The 18537-nt window shown below is 40.5% G+C and overlaps 1 protein-coding gene across 1 annotated transcript in view; it reads left to right on the top strand.

Annotated features, from left to right (window-relative positions):
* Positions 1-16716, top strand: part of LOC122553139 (malate dehydrogenase, cytoplasmic-like) — a 19667-nt gene extending 2951 nt beyond the window's left edge. Inside the window, exons 2-9 of the mRNA XM_043696715.1 lie at positions 2049-2147; positions 2917-3013; positions 4243-4418; positions 8176-8298; positions 9524-9700; positions 11417-11530; positions 14918-15007; positions 16391-16716. Coding sequence (XP_043552650.1) covers positions 2049-2147; positions 2917-3013; positions 4243-4418; positions 8176-8298; positions 9524-9700; positions 11417-11530; positions 14918-15007; positions 16391-16516 — 1002 coding nt within the window. The 3' untranslated portion in view covers positions 16517-16716. The remainder of the gene's footprint in view (positions 1-2048; positions 2148-2916; positions 3014-4242; positions 4419-8175; positions 8299-9523; positions 9701-11416; positions 11531-14917; positions 15008-16390) is intronic.
* Positions 16717-18537: the final 1821 nt, after the last annotated feature.

Raw genomic sequence — 18537 nt, 5'->3', positions numbered from 1 at the left:
CCCCACCCTCCTCTAGCTTATCTCTCCACGCTTCAGGCTCTCTGCCTTTATTCCTGATGAAGGGCTTTTGCCCGAAACGTTGATTTCGCTGCTCCTTGGATGCTGCCTGAACTGCTGTGCTCTTCCAGCAGCGCTAATCCAGAATCTGGTTTCCAGCATCTGCAGTCATTGTTTTTACCTCCCTTCTAACCTAGCTTACTGCATCAGGTGTGGGCTTCTCTACATCTGGGAGACCGAATATAAACTTGGGGAACAGTTCGCTAAGTATCTCAGCTGGGCCCACAAGCACCGAACGGACCTCCCAGTCACCACCCAATTTAATTTTCTTACCCACTTCCTTTCTGACATGACCATCTTTTGCCTCCATTGTTGCAATGAAGCACACTGCAAATAGGATGAGCAACACCTCCTCTTCCGCCTCAGCAGCCAACAGCCCGGAGGACTCAATGTTGAGTTCTCCAATTTCAAATAACCTCCCTCCCCATCCCCTGGCTCTCTTCCCTGCCCCTCCCCCTCCCTCCACCCCTCTCAGCCACCAACTGGATTCATTCCTCCCATTGGCCAACCAGCTTCTACCCTCTACCTGTCTTCATCTACTCCCACTTCACCACCCTGCCCGCGCCACCCCCTTTATCTGTAGCTCCCTCCATATCCACCCCCAGTCCTGAAGAAGGGTTACACCCAAAATGTCGACTTCTCCACCTCCTGATGCTGCATGGCTTGCTATATTCTTCCAGTCTCCTGCCTGTCTATTTTGGATTCCAGCATCTGTAGTTTTTTTGGTCTCTTGTGAGTTGAAGGTGGCAGTTCCTAACCTACAGAATGTTTTTTTTTAAATTAGCAAGGTTAATATACTGCATATGCAAAAGCAAAATAGTCAAGCAACATACTCTGAAGATAATTTTGGGGCGGCATGGTGGCTCAGTGGTTAGCACTGCTGCCTCACAGCATCAGGGTCCCAGGTTTGATTCCAGCCTTGGTCGACTGTCTGTGTGGAATTTGCACATTCTCCCAGTGTCTGAGTGGGTTTCCTCCCACAATCCAAAGATGTGCAGGTTAGGTGAATTGGCTGTGCTAAGTTGCCCATAGTGTTAGGTACATTAGTCAGAGGGAATGGGTCTGTGTGGGTTACTCTTCAGAGGGTCAGTGTGGACTTGTTGGGCCGAAGGGTCTGTTTCCACATTGTAGGGAATCTAATCTAAAAAGCCAAGCTTTGTCATGTGAGGAAATGTAGTAAGAGTGCAGTAAGGTACTTCATGATTTAGCAGAAGACTATGCAGAAACAGCATCTTTCTTTTCCTTAAGGTTCACTAAGGCATCTCTTGCATGTCCTCCTGTAATTTGACTGTGGAAACATTCCTCTGACCAAACCCCTCCCCACACCGAATCAATACTGAATATCAACTAATTGGGGAGATTTTTGGGGTGTGGTAGTGGATGGGATTGTGGAGTTGATGTATTTTCCACTGAGCTGGTGTTGAAACAATTTGAGTAATGTGATCCAGTAGTGTATCCTCTATCTGTCAAATGACCTTGGACAATGTTGCTGCTGAAATGCTACTAAGAAAAAACACATATTGTATGTAAGGTCAATTTCCTTCATAAGAATGTGATCTTTAAGTCATTCTATTTTAACACATGGTGATTTTGTTTCAAAGTTCTAAAAATAATGAATGGTTTTTCAGAGAAATTAATTTCACTGCTCTGAATACAAGCTGTTTTCAAAGCTAATTCGTCAAACTTTTATGTTAGCTTTAATCCTCTTTTATGTGTGTGGCTACACAGAAATTCATTCTAATACAGATTTGCAGATGAGTTTAATTACTCAAAGATTTTTAAAAAATATTTGTAAACATTTTGCGCTTGTAGATAACGTCAGGCCTCTAATACTGAAGCTTAATAGATTGTTTATTTGAAATGGATACAGTGGTGGAAGAAAGCTTAATTTCCTGGAACCTACAGATAGGGTAAGCTTTGAAAAATCGTATGTAATTTTTTAATGTGCCTCTGAATCATCCACAGTTTCCCATTGTTCAATTTCTCTCCAGGCAGAGCCGATTAAAGTTCTTGTGACTGGTGCTGCTGGTCAGATTGCCTATTCACTTATCTACAACATTGCAAAGGGGGATGTTTTTGGAAATGACCAGGTAATGTTTACTGTATTTAAAAATATATATATAAACAGTCGATTAAACAATCAGTCTTTTCATTTGTTTTATTAAAATAATGGAGTGTTGCAATAATTAGTTTTGTTTGAGAAACTTTGTTAATATGGATGAGTTGGACCAATGGGTCTGTTTCCATGCTGTATGACTCTAGCAGCACAGTGTTCATAAATTTTATTTTTTTTTAAGAAGCTGCTTGGTAATAGTAGGAGAGAACAAAAGGCAGTAATCAGATAAAGCAAATTGACCCAGATGAATTGCTAGTTTCTGCAGCGTTCAGGGAACCTGAACGTGTATCTACTGCTGGCAATCTGTTAAATCAGTTGACAGCTTTTCCACCACAAAGTAATGGTTTTCTTTTTGCTTTTGCTCCCACGCCGACCCCCTCAAAGAGAAGGCAAAGCTATAAATTAGTTTGCATCTCCCCCTCACCAGGGGCACTGTAGTCACTGAATCTTAAGAATATTGCACCAATTAATGGGTTGCGAAGTTTAATGCAGGTAGCAATGGATGAGAATTGGAAATAGCTTCTTTACCTGCACAGCTATGAAATTGCCTTGTGTTCAAAGGTTTATCTTGAAACAGACAAGAATGTGTGCATTTTTGTGTGGACCATGAATCCTCATTGAAAAATGCCAAAGGAGTGTTGTCTCCAAATAAAATAATTCTTCTAAAGTGTAATGAGTAATGTGGAGTGACAAAGTGTCCATGTAGTGTAGTACTGAATTATGTTTTAATATAATTCCCAAAGCCCATCATCCTCGTGCTGCTCGATATTGCACCAATGATGTCAGTACTGGATGGTGTTGTGATGGAAATCCGGGATTGTGCTTTTCAACTGGTGTGTGGTAAGTAGCTAAGTTGGATGTTACTTTCCAATTGAAATTGAGTCTTATTTATGCTCTTCGTTTCCTTTTCTCTACTTGAAGTAACTTGTTTAACTCTTGGTACAATGCATATTTAGTGTAATGCACATTTAATCTGAGCTTCCTTTACATTGACATCTCCATCGTTTCAGCTGTCAGTTGAAATTTTGCTGAATTGAAAGTCGGTGAGAGCTAGAATTTTAAATACTAATTGTGCAACTGGGAATTGAATTCTGATTGTAGATCTGTTAGGCTATTTGGTAATTCGTTGGAATTACTCTTGTACAATGATTGTCCCATGTTTATGGATCTTTAATACAAGGTCAGATGTGATTGTCCGATCAGTATTCATTGCACATCGGCATTTCACAACTGCTGATCGAGAGATTTGATGCACAGCTTTTGTTGATTTTATTTACTTTGCCAAGTAGCTAAAAACTACGTGTTTTCTTGTGACATTATAATCTGGAACTGCTTATTTGGAAGAGAAAAAAACTGTTCAAGCTTAGGAACAGATTGTAACTATTAGGTATCTGCCATACATTAAACATGGGTTACAGACCATCTGAATCAAAGCTGTGGGCTTTATTTTTAAAATCCTTAGTTTTGTTTCCCTTTTTAATTGTTCCTGACACACATCCCTGACCATGCTTGATCAATATTCTTCATTTTTGATTGTCAAGTGAGTATTTATAGGTGATTTGGACATGTACAATCCTGTTAAAACCTCATCTTGCAGCTGTCACTGAAAGCTAGTTCCGTTTGGAAATGACGTTTTCTCCCTGCCCAGGCCCTGAGGCCCTGAAGCTAATTGTAATGTGTTACTTGTTACTGATGTTCAGCCGTGATCTCATTGAATGGTACAACAGCCACCAAGAAATAAGCTATTAAGCTTTTCTGTTTTCTATGGCCCCTCAACTCAAATCAAACCAACCTGGAATTACACTTTGGAAATTCTGCTTCAAGTAGCTTAATACGTTAGGAGTGCATTTTTAAAAATTAATTTCTGAGGGGTGGGATGTCAAGCTAAATCGGCATTCATCACCTGTGCCTAATTGCCCTGGTAATGGTGGTGATGAGTTGCTGCCTTGAACTACTGCAGGCCTTGGGGTGTAGGAACGTCTACAATGCTGTTAAGAGGGAGGTTCCAGGGATTCAACTCACTGCATGGTGAGCAATCATATTGCTCTTACTTTATATGTTCCTTGCAGAAGTCATTGCAACTGACAAAGAGGAAGAAGCTTTCAAGGACATTGATGTTGCGATTCTGGTGGGCTCTATGCCAAGACGGGAGGGCATGGAAAGGAAGGACCTGCTCCAAGCTAATGCCAACATATTCAAATCCCAGGGATATTCTTTGGACAAGTTTGCCAAGAAGTCAGTCAAGGTGACAAAGCCTTGGAATTTGTTAAATGCCACCATCTTCATACTGAATGTGTAACTGTGTATTTGATTTGGACTAGTAACGTTTTGCCATTTTCTTCTTAATCTTCCCAAATTCAGGAGAGGTTCCTAAGGAACAGGAAGTAGCTAAGTCAAAAACTGCTGTTAAACAAAACACCCTGGGAGCTATAAGCCTCACCAACTGTCAGAAAAATTGAGTTAATATAGGAATCTAGTGGATGGCATAGAATTAATGTAGGGGTCCAGTGAATGAGCGTTTGGAAAGTAGAAAGAAAATACTAGAACTTTTCAACACCTCTGGCATCACCTCTGGGGAAAGGAATCAAGCAAGCATTTCAGGCTAATGACCTTTTGTGAGAATGTTTGAGCTTATTTCAGATCCAGCATCCACTGTACTTTTATTTCTGTATTTGGATATTATAACTTGTTAGAGACCTTATTTAAACAAAGATTAATATTTATATACTTGGATTGTCCTTATGGTTCTTAGTGGAAAGAGTTTTCAAAAGTGAAAATAGGCTAATTGATAGCAGAGGGCAGACAATTGGCTTAGAAGGTCTGATTGAAGTCTTACAGACTAGAATGAGATTGAGAGGGGTACTCCGTGGATCACTTTTGGGACTGAAGCTACGTTTGAAATAAATCAATCCAATGGCGATTGGAAATAAAGCATGCCAAGTTCATTTTAATAAAAGATGAATAAATTAAATAAATGAGAAAGAAATAATGTAACAGGTCCCAAAGCACTTGATTGTTGGAATTGTGAAGTATAAACTCAAATTGCTTAGAGAGAAACTGTGAACTCTTCATGTCAGTAACCTTTCATCAGAACCATCTGGTCATTTTTGTCAAATATTAAGATTTTCTCTATAGATGCTTCCTTGATTCAGAAGGACAGGGATAATTGGTGCTGTCGTTGACAGATGCAGTTTATTACTATGTAATTCGATGGAATAAAAAAAAATTGAATAAAGAGATCATCTAAACTAGGAGCAGAAGGAGGAGAGAGAGGAGAGAAAGAATTCCTCCTTTTTTTTTCCCAAAGTAGATTCCAGAGTACTTAAGGAAGTGGCTGTAGAAATAGTGGATGCATTGGTGGTTATCTTCAGTATTCTGCAGTCCCTACAGATTGGAGGGTAGCTAATGTTCAATATTCAAAAAGGGAGATTGAGAGAAAACAGGGAAAGGGTCTGTTTCCATGCTGTACATCTCTGACTCTTATCGGTAAGGCTAATATCGATATTGGGGAAAATTCACGAATTTCATTATCAAAGACTTTCTGGCAGAACTTTTGGAGAGCAGTGGCAGCATCAGCATAGATTTATGAAGGGGAAAGTGGGGAGGCAATGGCCTAGTGGTGTTGTCACTTGCTTAGTAATTTTAGGACTTGGCTCATGTCATGGGAACATGTGTTCAAATCCTGCGGCAGCAAATGGTAGAATTTTAGGGTGGCATGGTGGCTCAGTGATTAGCACTACTGCCTCACAGCACCAGGGACCCAAGTTCAACACCAGCCTTGGGTGACTGTCTGTGTGGAGTTTGCACATTCTCCCCGTGTCTGCGTGCGTTTCTCCAGATGCTCCGGTTTCCCCCCTCAGTCCAAAGATGTGCAGGTCAGGTGAATTGGCCATGTTAAATTGCCCATAGTGATAGGTGTATTAATTGGAGAGAAATGGGTCTCTTCAGAGGGTTGGTGGGGACTTGTTGGGCCGAAGGGCCTGTTTCCACACTGTAGGGAATCTAATCTAAAAGAAATTTGACAAATCTGTTGGAATTCTGTGAAGATCTAACTAATAACTTGATGTAGTATATTTAGACTTTCAGAAAGTGTTTGACAAAGTTCCACTTAAGAGATTATTATGCAAGAGTAAAACACCCAAGATTGGGGAAGTGTATTGAGATGGATTTTAAAAGGTGGTTGGCAGAGAGGAAATAGAAGGAATAATGGAACCGTTTCAAATTAGCAGACAGTAACTAATGGGGTGCCACAAGGATCAGTGCTGGGAACCCAGCTATTCACAGTATATATTAATGAATTAAATGAGGGAACAAAAAGTAACATTTCAAAGTTTGCAGATGATACCAACTTGTGTGGGAGGGTGAACTGTGACGTGATGCGGAGATCCCTCAGCATGATCTGGACAAGTTAGGTGAGTGGGCAAATCAATGGCAGATGCAGTACAATTTGGATAAATGTGAGGTTATTAATTTTGGAAGCAAAAACAAGAAGGCAGATTAGTATCTGGCTGTAAATTGGGAGCGGGGTGTGTGCAGTGGGACCGGGGTGTCCTTATGCACCAGTTGCTGAAGGTAAGCATGCAGGTGCAGCAGGTGGTAAAGAAGGTAAATGGTATGTTGGCTTTCGTTGAGAGGTATTGAGTACAGGAGCAGGGATGTGTTGTTTCAGTTATACAGGGCCTTCATGAGGCCATACCTAGAGTATTGTGTGCATTTTTCGTCTGCTTTTCTGAGGAAGGATGCTCTCTTGTTCTCGAGGGAGAGCAGCGAAAGTTAACAGGACTGATTCCAGGGGTGGCAGGACCGATGTATGAGGAGAGATTGACTAGGTTAGGATTACTTTCGCTGGAGTCCAGATGAATGAGGGAGGATCTCAGAGACTTGTAAAATTCTAACAGGACTAGACAGGGTAGATGCAGGGAGGATGTTCCCAGTGGTGGGTGGGTCCAGAACTACGGGTAACAGTCTGAGGATTTGGGGTAGATCATTTAGGCTGGAGATAGATATTTCTTCAACCAAACATGGTGAGCCTGTGGAATTCATTACCACAGGAAGTAGTTGATACCAAAATGAATGTATTCCAGAGGCAGCTAGATATAGCACTTGGGGCAAGGGGTTCAAAAGTTATGGAGAGAAAGCAGGATTAGGCTTTTCCTACTCTGTGACCTTGAGTAGGCTGTCTAGTCAGATGATCAGCAGTGAACGTAGTGAATGGCAGAGCAGGCTTGAAGGGCTGAATGGTCTCCTCTTGCTCCTATTTTCTATGTTTCAATGTTAAAAGGGTGACCCGTATCTTCAGTGTTCCTTGTTCTTTCCTCATCCAGATTGTCAGGTCTATTCAGGACCTTATAAACTTGATTCAAATCACCCCATGCTCTTCTGAATTCCATAATTTCATTATAAGGTGATCTCTTCCCAGGTATTAATCTAATAAGCCACCTATGAGTCCCTTTTTAACCACTTAAATTTGAGTAAACTTCTTGAAATATGTCATATGCTTGTCTATTAAATTTAGATACCTACTAGCGTCAATACACCTGCTTGCTCAAGGCCACTCTAAGAAAAGACATTTGTTAACTTGTACAAGGTATTGAGGTCTATGCCTAGTACAGCAAGACCTAAAAAAAAAACTAATGTATTTCCAGAAGAGTTAAATTTACAGAAGTACTATTGGGTCACGTTTTTAAAAATATTGTAAGGTTTCATTCACCTCATTTGGGGGATGTGCAATCTTTCGAGAGCTGAGCAGTGCCAATATGTTCTAAGGTCAGGTTTGTAGGCAAGGTAGCAGAGAGCTGCAAACCACAAACTTCCAACTGTTTGCAAGTAAGGAATCATTTAACCTGCAGTCAAAACATGTGCAAGTCCTTTGCTCCTCATTTTGCAGAAATCTACAATGTATGTGTGTCACATTTGGCCCGATGAAACAAATCATGTGGTTACTGTCTATCTTACTGGATTTTTTACTGGTACTGTATAATAAATCAAATTATTTCTTGCAGGTTCTTGTTGTGGGCAACCCAGCCAACACCAATTGTTTGACTGCAATTAAGTGTGCCCCATCCATTCCGAAAGAGAACTTCTCTTGCCTGACTCGCTTAGATCATAACCGAGCAAAAGCTCAGGTATGTCTAAACTCTGCTTTTAAAATGAGGCTTGTTGGAGAGCTTCACTTAGAATGGGGGTTGTCTCTACATTTACATTTTATAACTTGCCAATATTCAAATGTCTACAGTCCTGCTTTTAATCTTTGGCAAAGTTTCTGATTATATGGACAAAGGCAAAACCTCACTGTCTGTTAATTTTGTACAAGGTTGGTCGTCATTTTGAAGTAATATCCTAGATGGAATTAACAATTTGAATGTTGTCTGTAGTAGAACAGTTTGCAGATTTCCAAAAAGTGATGAGTTAGTGAAGGTGATTTTAGATTACAGGAAGATGTTGAGATAGGCAAATGGTGTTTAACCTTGATAAATGTGACGTAACGTTTGGCAGAAGAAACGAGTATTTGATGATTGGTAGGACACTCTGTAGCTTAGAACAGAGGGATCTTGGGGTAATTGTTCACAGATCCCTGAAATCAGCAGAGCATGTGAACAGGATAGTTCAGGAGGCAAATGGGACATCTGCTTTCATCAGTGTGGCATAGAGTATAAGAACAAGGAGGTAATGTTGGAGTTGTAAAGTGTGTTGGTCAGGTCACAGCTGGAGTAGTGTGTGCATTCTAGTCACCTCACAACAGGAAGGATGAGCGGCTACGGAGGAGATTCACCAGGATGTTACCTTGGATGGAACAATTATGCTATGAAGAGAAACTAGATAAGTTTGGATTGTTTTCTTTAGAGCAGGAAAGACTGAGGGGGGTACATGATTGAAGTGTATAAGATTGAGGGGTATGGACAGGGTGAATAGAGAGCATCTGCTCCCCCTTGGTTGAGAAGTTGATCACCCTAGTTTTAGGGTAAAAGACAGGTGATTTGGAGAAAAAGCTTCACTCAGCAGGTGGTGGGAATCTGGAATGCATTGCCTGGGAAGGTAATGGAGGCTAGAAACCTTACAACCTTTATAAAAAAAAATTTGGATGGGCACTTCGAATATCATAACACTAACAGATATAGGACAAGTGTAGGAAATTGGGATTAGTGCCCTTTTAATGGTGGTTAAGTTGGTGCAGACTCTAGGCCAAAGGGCATTTCTGTGCTGGATGAATTTGAATCTGAGATTGAATTCAGACCAAATAAGCAGTATGATAAATAATTTAAAGATTGCAGAATAATTTATCTTTGTTTATTTAAGTAAATTGTTTCTTCTCTTTAACTGGATTTATTACAAATTAAGCTTTATATTTAGATTGCATTCAAACTGGGAGTGCCTTCCAATGATGTGAAAAATGTTATCATCTGGGGCAATCATTCTTCAACTCAGTATCCAGATGTTACTCATGCCACTGTCAAAGTTAAAGGGAAGGAAATGAGTATCTATGATGCTGTTAAGGATGATAACTGGCTGAAGGGTGACTTTATCACTGTAAGTAACTTCAGAACTCGTTTTCATAATGTTTATTGTGAAGACCTTCCAAGTTCAATTTCTTTTGTGGTTTTTCAAAGACACGCATTCACTTCGTTGAATTTTACTTAAAACTGACAGTGCTGTGGATATTATGACTGGGTTATTTTGTGCAGAGCAAGGTTTTGATCTCCTATTGAATAATCTTGCCAGACTGTCCCTAAGGTGGTCGTTGTTGTATTTGACAGGAGATGTCAGTTGGCCACCTGCATTGGTCTTAACAGCTGAAATCTGTTTTGTCTTCTCCAATGCAAACTTTCACCAAGTATTATTTGTGTGAATGTGTACCTGACACTGATAACTCAGTATAGTATAGGATCTAAGTTAGCTGCCTTCCTAATCTGCATCATTCTAAACTTGGCACAAAAAAAATCTTATTTTGACTGCAAAAGCAAAAATGCTGCAAATGTTGGAATCATCAAAGAATGTCAGAAATACTCAACCGATCTGCCAGCATTGCTGGACAGCTACAGTTAATGCTTCACATCTCCACATGAAACATTATCCCTTTTGCCTTCTTTTGCCACCCCTTCAAATATTGGAAGAAAGTGAGAATTACAGGTGCTGGAGATCAGAGTTGTGTTGTGCTGGAAAAGCACAGCAGCTCGGGTAGCATCCAAGGAGCAGGAGAATCGACGTTTCTGACATAAACCCTTCGAATATTGCCCAAACTGTTAAGCATTCTGGGTACTATTTATTTCATTTTGACAGTTCCTGACTCGTGCTTGTGTGCAACTTAAGAAATTGGAATTGGGGAGAGCTAAGGAATATTCCCATTGATTTCTGAACAGATGAAGGATATCGGAAACCATGCCAGAACTGTGTTTTCTCAGGCAAAGGATATTTAGAAGTACCGTTAACCAAAGCACTCTACATTTATTAAGCTGTGTCAGCTAAATGTTCACTTTAAATTCCAACCAACACAATGCAGTAATGTTTCACAGGCAGCTCCACAGCACACAGGATGTCACCTAGAAAGGGGACAAAACATCTGCAAACCAAATTCCCAGCTCGGTGAGCATGTTCACTTTACATTTGCATTGAATTCTGTGACTGAACAGAAACTGCAATCTGTTCTTTGAATGCTACACTAAATGCAGCAAATGTCTTCCCAGAGGTTATGAAAAATGAATAACTTAAAAATAACAATGTTTCCTTCTGTCCAGAAACATGTTATGAGACAGATTTTGCATTTTGATTTTAAATAGAGCACCAAATGGTTTTTATCAGATCCCTCAACATTGTTGCCTTCATGTATTTGTAACTGTATGTTGCTAATGTTTTGTTCATGTGACATTGTCCATTCACCTGAGGTTGATTGTGGTTCAAAACAATGTTTGTTTGTGGCTTAATTTCAAATTACTCATTTCGATGTCAGGCTTGAGCTTCTTTGTTTTAAAAAATGTACAGTTCACAAATACTTGTGTGAAATTATTTCCTGTGCTTACTTTTGATAGTTTTCTAAATATTTGTTGCCATCCAGTTGTTTTCTCTGTTGTTCATAGACTTGCATGTATTTAGTTTCTTACGGTAGACGTTGTGAAGTGCCCCAGCATTACCATAGCCCAACAAAACTTTCCAGAAGGAGTGAGGAAGAAGAAAGCGATTCCTGCATTGCACACAACCTGCTGCATGTAACCAGTTGGAAAACTAAACTTTTTTTCCCCCTGCCAACAGACTGTGCAGCAGCGTGGAGCTGCAGTGATTAAGGCACGGAAACTCTCAAGTGCAATGTCTGCTGCTAAGGCCATTTCTGATCACATGAGGACCCTCTGGTTTGGTACTGCTGAGGTATGTTAACGAATTACTTGAACTTGGCTACCTTTACACTAACTCTGTCTCCTAGGATTGAATGATCTGTTGGATATGCCATCCATTTAAAATGCTCTGTCTCTGTTTAGATGGTTTATTTTCTGCTTCCACCCACACTAACTAACAAGTTTATTCCCCAGTTTACACCTTGCTACATGGGTATCATTGCAAACATTACTCCCATAGGGGAAAGTGAGTTTCCATGCTGACTGCAGATGCTGGAGATCAGAGTCTAGAGAGTGGTGCTGGAAAAGCACAGCAGGTCAGGCAGCATCCGAGGAGCAGCAGAATCGACATTTCGGGCATAAGCCCTTCGTCAGGAACCCTTCATTATTCCTGTGTACTGTAAGATCTAATCCTGTTGCTTTGTAAAACAGTCATAAAGGAAACCGACCTTTCGGTTCAACTTGTCCATGCCGACCACCTTTCCCAAACTAAACTAGTCATGTCTGCCTGCCTTTGGCCCGTATCTCTCTCAACCTTTCCTATTCATGTACCTGTCCAAATGACTTTTAAATGTTGTAGCTATCTGCATCTTCCATTTTCTCTGGCAGTTCATTCCACAAAGGAATCATCCTTTGTATGGAAAAAGTTGCTGCTCACGTCCTTTCTTAAATCTTCCCCCTCTCACTTTAAAATTATGCCCTCTAGTTTTTAACTTCCCAACACTTTGCTATTCACTTTATCTATGCCTCTCATGATTTTATTAACCTCTAAAAGATGACCCCCTCAACCTCCCCACGCTCCAGTGGAAAAAAAGGTCTCTGCTTATCCAGTCTGTTCTTATAACTCCAACCCTCCAGTCCCAGTAATATCCTAGTGTATCTTTGCATCCTCTCCAATTTAATATCCTTCCTATTGCCAGTACTGCGCACGGTACTCCAAAAGTGGCCTCTCCAACATCCTGTACAACCGCAAATGTGTCCCAACTCCTATACCCAGTTCTGGGGAAGGGTCACTGGACCCAAAACATTAAGTCTGATTTCTCTCCACAGATGCTGCCAGATCTGCTCAGCATTTCCAGCAATTTCTGGTTTTGTTCCTACACTCTAGTCTGAGCAATGAAGGCAAGTGTGCCTTCTGTATGACCCTGTCTACCTGTGACCCAATTTTCAGTGAACAATGTGGAGAGATTATCTGGGGAGTGGGGGTTTAGGGTATACCCCTATGTTGAACTCCACGGAAAGTGTGGGGAAAGAGAGAGAGGGCAGGAGATCAGTATGCCTGGGCTCCCATCGATGTTCAGGACTGCTCTTGGCAGCATGTCAGTAAACAAAGTTCACTTTTAATCACTGTAAACAAAAGACGTGATCAGTGTTGAAACACATCTTTGATGTAAAGGTTCTATCGGGACCTTGAGATCATCTTCGGATAACTGATGTTCAGATAATCAAGGTTCCTCTGTATGCCAACAATTTTGGTGTCATCCACAAACTTATTGACCATGCTTCCTATGTTCTCATCCAAATTGTTTATATAAACGACCAAAAACAATGGACACAGCACCGATTCCTGTGGAACACTGGTCACTGGCTTCCAGTCCAAGAAACAACCCTCCGTCACCTACCAGCAAATCAGTTTTGTATCCAGTTTGCAAGTTCTCCCTGAAACCCACATGATCTCCTTTTACTAAATTGGAGAAACCGAGGACTGCAGATCAGAGTCGAGAGTGTTGTGCTGGAAAAGCACAGCCAGTCAGGCACCATCCGAGGAGCAGGAGAATCGACGTTTCAGGCATAAGCTCTTCATTAGCCTCATTCCTGATGAAGAGCTTATGCCTAAAACATCGACTCTCCTGCTCCTCGAAGGCTGCCTGACCTGCTGTACTTTTTCAGCACCACGCTCGCAACTTTACTGACTAGTCTACCATGCAGAACTTTATCAAAGCCTTCACTAAAGTCTGTGTAGACAACGTTACCGCTCTGCCCTAATCTATCATCTTCGTCACATCCTCAAGAAACTTAATCAAGCTTTGCAAGACATGATTTCCCACACAAAAATCATGCTAACTTTCCCTAAATTAGTCCTTGTCTCTCCAAATGGATGTAAATTCTGTCCCTCAGAATCCTTTCCAACAACTTGCCCACTGCTAACATTAGTCTCACTGGTTTATAGTTCCCGGGCATTTGCCTATAGCCTTTCTTAAAGGTACATCAGTAACCAACCTCCAGTCTTCTAACACTTCACCTGTGGCTGTCGTTGATACAAATATCTCTGCTAGGTGCGCTGCAAATTTTCCCCAGCTTTCCCCAATGTCATTGGATACATTTGATTAGGTCCTAGAGATTTTATCTACCTCTTATACTTTAAGATCTCCAACGCCTCTTCTGTAATATGGACTGTTTTCAAGACATCAATATTTATTTCCCTAAGTTCCCAAGCTTCCATGACTTTCTCTACAGTAAATGTTGAAGCAAAATATTTGTTTGGTAGCTCTTCCCATCGCCTGTAGTTCCACACGTAGGTGACCTCATTGATCTTTAAGGGGCCCTATTCTCTTCCTAGTTGGTCTTTTGCCCTTAATATACATGTAGAATCTGTTTTGGATTATCCTTAACCTTATCTGCCAAAGTTATCTTGTGTCCTTTTTTTGGTCTCCTGATTTCCCTCTTAAGAATGCACCTACTCCCCTTATACTTTTCAAGAGATTCACTTGATCCCAGTTGTCTGTACCTGATATACACCACTATCTTATTCTTGACCAGAAGCTCAATATCTCTCTCCATTCATTATTTCCAACACCTACCAGCCTTACCCATCACTCTAACAGGAACCTAACCCCTCTGAATTCTGTCTCATTTTTTTGAAAGCTTCTCACTTGCCAGACATCCCTTTACCTGCAAACAGCTGTACTCTGAGATAACCACCAGTCCACTGCACCACCACCTATTTTGGTGTCATCTGCAAACAAGCTAACATACCTCCTATGTTCACATCCAAATCATTTAATAGGGCGTGGTTGGCAACATGGGACTTTCTATGTTCAGTCTTCCCTGTCAGACCTCTAGCATGGAGTAAATGAAGTTTAATTTCAGTCTTACCTCGTTCTTTGCCAAACTCTTCTCTGCTTTGACTGTTAGACTTGCTCCCCTTATCTATTGTGCCAACCTCAGCCTTTACTTTTATATCACCATCGCTTTGGCTGTCCCTGCAACCCATCCATACATGTGCATGGCACTTGCCACATGAACAGCACAGCACATGCACACACCCCCATCTGAATATAGCCACACTCGAGGTAGGTAGGAAACTCTGATTCTTCCTTCACCTTCTGAAGAAGGGTAAGTGGGCTTGAAATGTTAACTCTGCTTTCTCTGTGAGTTGAGCTCTGCAGTTTTTTGTTTTATCTGACTTTTTTTTGTACAGGATGAATGGGTTTCCATGGGAGTGATTTCTGATGGAAACCCATATGGTGTTCCCAATGACCTGGTTTTTTCGTTCCCAGTGCAAATCAAGGTAAGCTGTTAAGCAACATGTTGCCCTTTGTTAAATGTCTCTGCACCATTTGGATATTTCATCTGTTTTAATTAAATATTTCATGGGGGCAGATGGACATGAAGTATTCACATCAATAATTTAGTCATTCAGAACCCCTGGCAAATGTTCCAGGGACTCAGTACAGCAGCAACTTGATGAATTTAGATTCCATTCATAACATCGAAACTGAAAATTAATCAAGTAGTGACTGTGAGACATGTTGTAAACTCCCATTTGGATGACTAGTTCCCTTATTACAACACAACCAAGTGAAATCAGCCTCCCTATCTCTGTATTTGAAACACAATAAAATTAAAATACTTGATGATCCTCAACTGACCCCAATGGTACCTAAACATACTTTTTGAAAAACCAATACAAGACACCAGATTTATAGCTGGAAGAGATTTAACAAATTAATAATATAGTAACTTTAGCAGAGCAAAGTTGAGCAATAAGGTAATCTAATTAACATCTATGACTTAAGCCCAATCTTCTTTGATTCTAGTCCCTCCCCAAATTCAAAAGATGTATGCACGGTTAATGTTTATTCCATGATCTGTAATCTCAGACACAAGGGATTGTATCTTGCTTGGTTTCTGATGACCCTGATGCCTGTAAATATCTTCCAATAGGTTCAAGAATATTCATTTTATACTTAACTGAAAATCTATTCTCCAGACTTCCAATATCTTGATAATAAGAGGACATCCATCGAGTAATTAAATCTTTCACCAGCACAATCCTTCTGACTAAATCACAATTCAAAAACAATTCAAGCTTTGGTTTCTCTTTGTCAGACTGACTAGCATTAGTCTATATCCAAACATCTGTTGATCATAATTCATCCACCAACTGAAATGTTTATAGACTTTTCTCTGTAAACAGGGATCATTATGCAGTTACCTTCCAGGCTGGCCTCCTGAACAAACTTATTGGTTTAGTTTTTTTTTTAAAGAAAGCGCCTGAAGTTCACAGTCCAACGGTTGTCATCAACTGAGTTTACAGCTCCAAACTAAAAATGATAAAGAACAAAGATGATGAAAAATTAACGAGTGTTCTAAAAATCCTTAAGGGAGGGAAATCTTCTATCTTTTACCAGTCTGGCCCACGTATAACTTCAGACCCACAGCAACCTGGCTGACATTTTAGCTTCCCTCTGAAATGGCCAACTGGCCACTCAGTTCAAGTGCAGTTTCAGACGAGCAACAAATGCCAGCCTTGCCAAGGTTCCCAGATCCCATGAAAGAACAAAGGGAAAAAAGTATCATAACTGCACAATGGCTGATCTTAGAGATACTGTATGAAATATTTTTTACTGTCTTTAAAAGGGGTTTACTAATCATCTGCCTTTTGTTCCAGAATAAAACTTGGGATATTGTGCAATGTCTGAAAATCAGTGACTTCTCCTGTGAAAAGCTGAAAGTTACTGCCAAAGAGCTGCTTGAGGAGAAAGAAACAGCCTCTGAGTTTCTGTCAAGTATTTGAGAAGACTGTCTAACCTAAATACTGTAATCACTGTATGTTCCATGTTGGTGATAAAATGAATCAACCTGTTTTGATTCTGTTATCTATATAATCTCACAAAGAAATTTGTGCTGCATTGTCACGATTAATATTCAGTGAGTATGCATTATTGTACTAGGTAGAGAAGGTATAAACATAATAAAATACATGCCAGTAACCTACATTTTGTTTTTGCATTCCTTGAGCAGTTTTGCACCATTATCTGGTTAAAAATTACAAGAGACCTGTAGAAAAATACCTGGTATTCACTACGTGGGTTCTCCTTGCATATTTTAATTACTGCTTTCAATTAATCTTCCAGTGGAGTTGCTTTACAAAAATAATTTAGCCTCAAACTGCACAGTTTGTAACACTCTGCAAATGTTATAGAACATCACCATGACAGCATAGTAGTGTGATTCTGCAGGTTTCTGTAGTTGGTTCCCTATGAATCTTGTCAGGTTCCTCCAGAACCTGAAAATTCTTGATTGAAGGTTTTTTTTACCCCCCACTTTGGAACGTTGGTGAGAGTATATTTATCTGGAAACAATAAACTGAAACTTTTGAAATGAAACAAAAGACTCTGGAAATACACAGCAAGATAGGTAGCATCATGAGATAGGGAAACACTTTACATTTCAGATTTGCCTTACTCTGGCCAGATCTGTGGAACAAAGATTTCAATGTGCCGAGGAGTGGCAGATGTAATTTCCTTGAAATAAATGTAAGCTGCTGCATTTTGGGAAAGCCAAATGAGGGCAGGACACAGCCATCTGTAAGAATAATAGGGTGGTTATGGTTGGGGATTTTAACTTAGACTGGGATTGCCATAGTGTTAAGGGTTTAGATAGAGAGGAATTTGTTGTGTGTACAAGACAATTTTCTGATTCAGTATGTGGATGTACCTACTACAGAAGGTGCAAACCTTGACCTACTCTTGGGAAAGAAGGCAGGGCAGGTTGACTAAGGTGTCAGTGGGAGAGTACTTTGGGGCCAACAACCATAATTCTATTAGATTTAAAATAATGATGGAAAAGGATAGACCAGATCTAAAAGTTGAAGTTCGAAATTGGAGAAAGGCCAATTTTGACGGTATTAGGCAAGAACTTTCAAAAGGTGATTGGGGGCAGATGTTCACAGGTAAAGGGACGGCTGGGAAATGGGAAGCCTTCAGAAATGAGATAACGAGAATCCAGAGAAAGTATATTCCTGTTAGGGTGAAAGGAAAGGCTGGTAGGTATAGGGAATGCTGGATGACTAAAGAAATTGAGGGTTTGGTTAAGACAAAGGAGGAAGCATATGTAAGATATAGACAGGATAGATTGAGTGAATCCTTAGAGTATAGAGGAAGTAGGAGTATACTTAAGAGGGAAATCAGGAGGTCAACAAGGGGACATGAGATAGCTTTGGCAAATAGAATTAAGGAGAATCCAAAGAGTTTTTACAAATACATTCAGGACGAGGGTAACTAGGGAGAGAGAATAGGGCCCCTCAAAGATCAGCAAGGCGGCCTTTGTGTGGAGCTGCAGAAAATGGGGAAAATACTAAATGAATATTTTGCATCCGTATTTACTGTGGAAATGGATATGGAAGATCTAGACTGTAGGGAAATAGATGGTGACATCTTGCAAAATGTCCAGATTACAGAGGAGGAAGTGTTGGATGTCTTGAAATGGGTAAAGGTGGATAAATCCAGGGCCTGATCAGGTGTACCCTAGAGCTCTGTGGGAAGGTAGAGAAGTGATTGCTGGGTGTCTTGCTGTGAGATATTAGTATCATCGATAGTCACGGGTGAGGTGCCGGAAGACTGAAGGTTGGCGAATGTGGTGCCACTGTTTAAGAAGGGTGGTAAGGACAAGCCAGGGAACTATAGACCAGTAAGCTTGACGTCGGTGGTGGGCAAGTTGTTGGAGGGAATCCTGAGGGACAGGATGTACATATATTTGGAAAGGCAAGGACTGATTAGGGATAGTCAACATGGCTTTGTGCGTGGGAAATCATGT

The sequence above is a fragment of the Chiloscyllium plagiosum genome, chromosome 9 (assembly GCF_004010195.1).
Source record: "Chiloscyllium plagiosum isolate BGI_BamShark_2017 chromosome 9, ASM401019v2, whole genome shotgun sequence".
Taxonomy (NCBI): Eukaryota; Metazoa; Chordata; class Chondrichthyes; order Orectolobiformes; family Hemiscylliidae; genus Chiloscyllium; species Chiloscyllium plagiosum.
The sequence above is the reverse complement of the archived record's forward strand: the minus strand, read 5'-3'. Positions and strand labels throughout refer to the sequence as shown.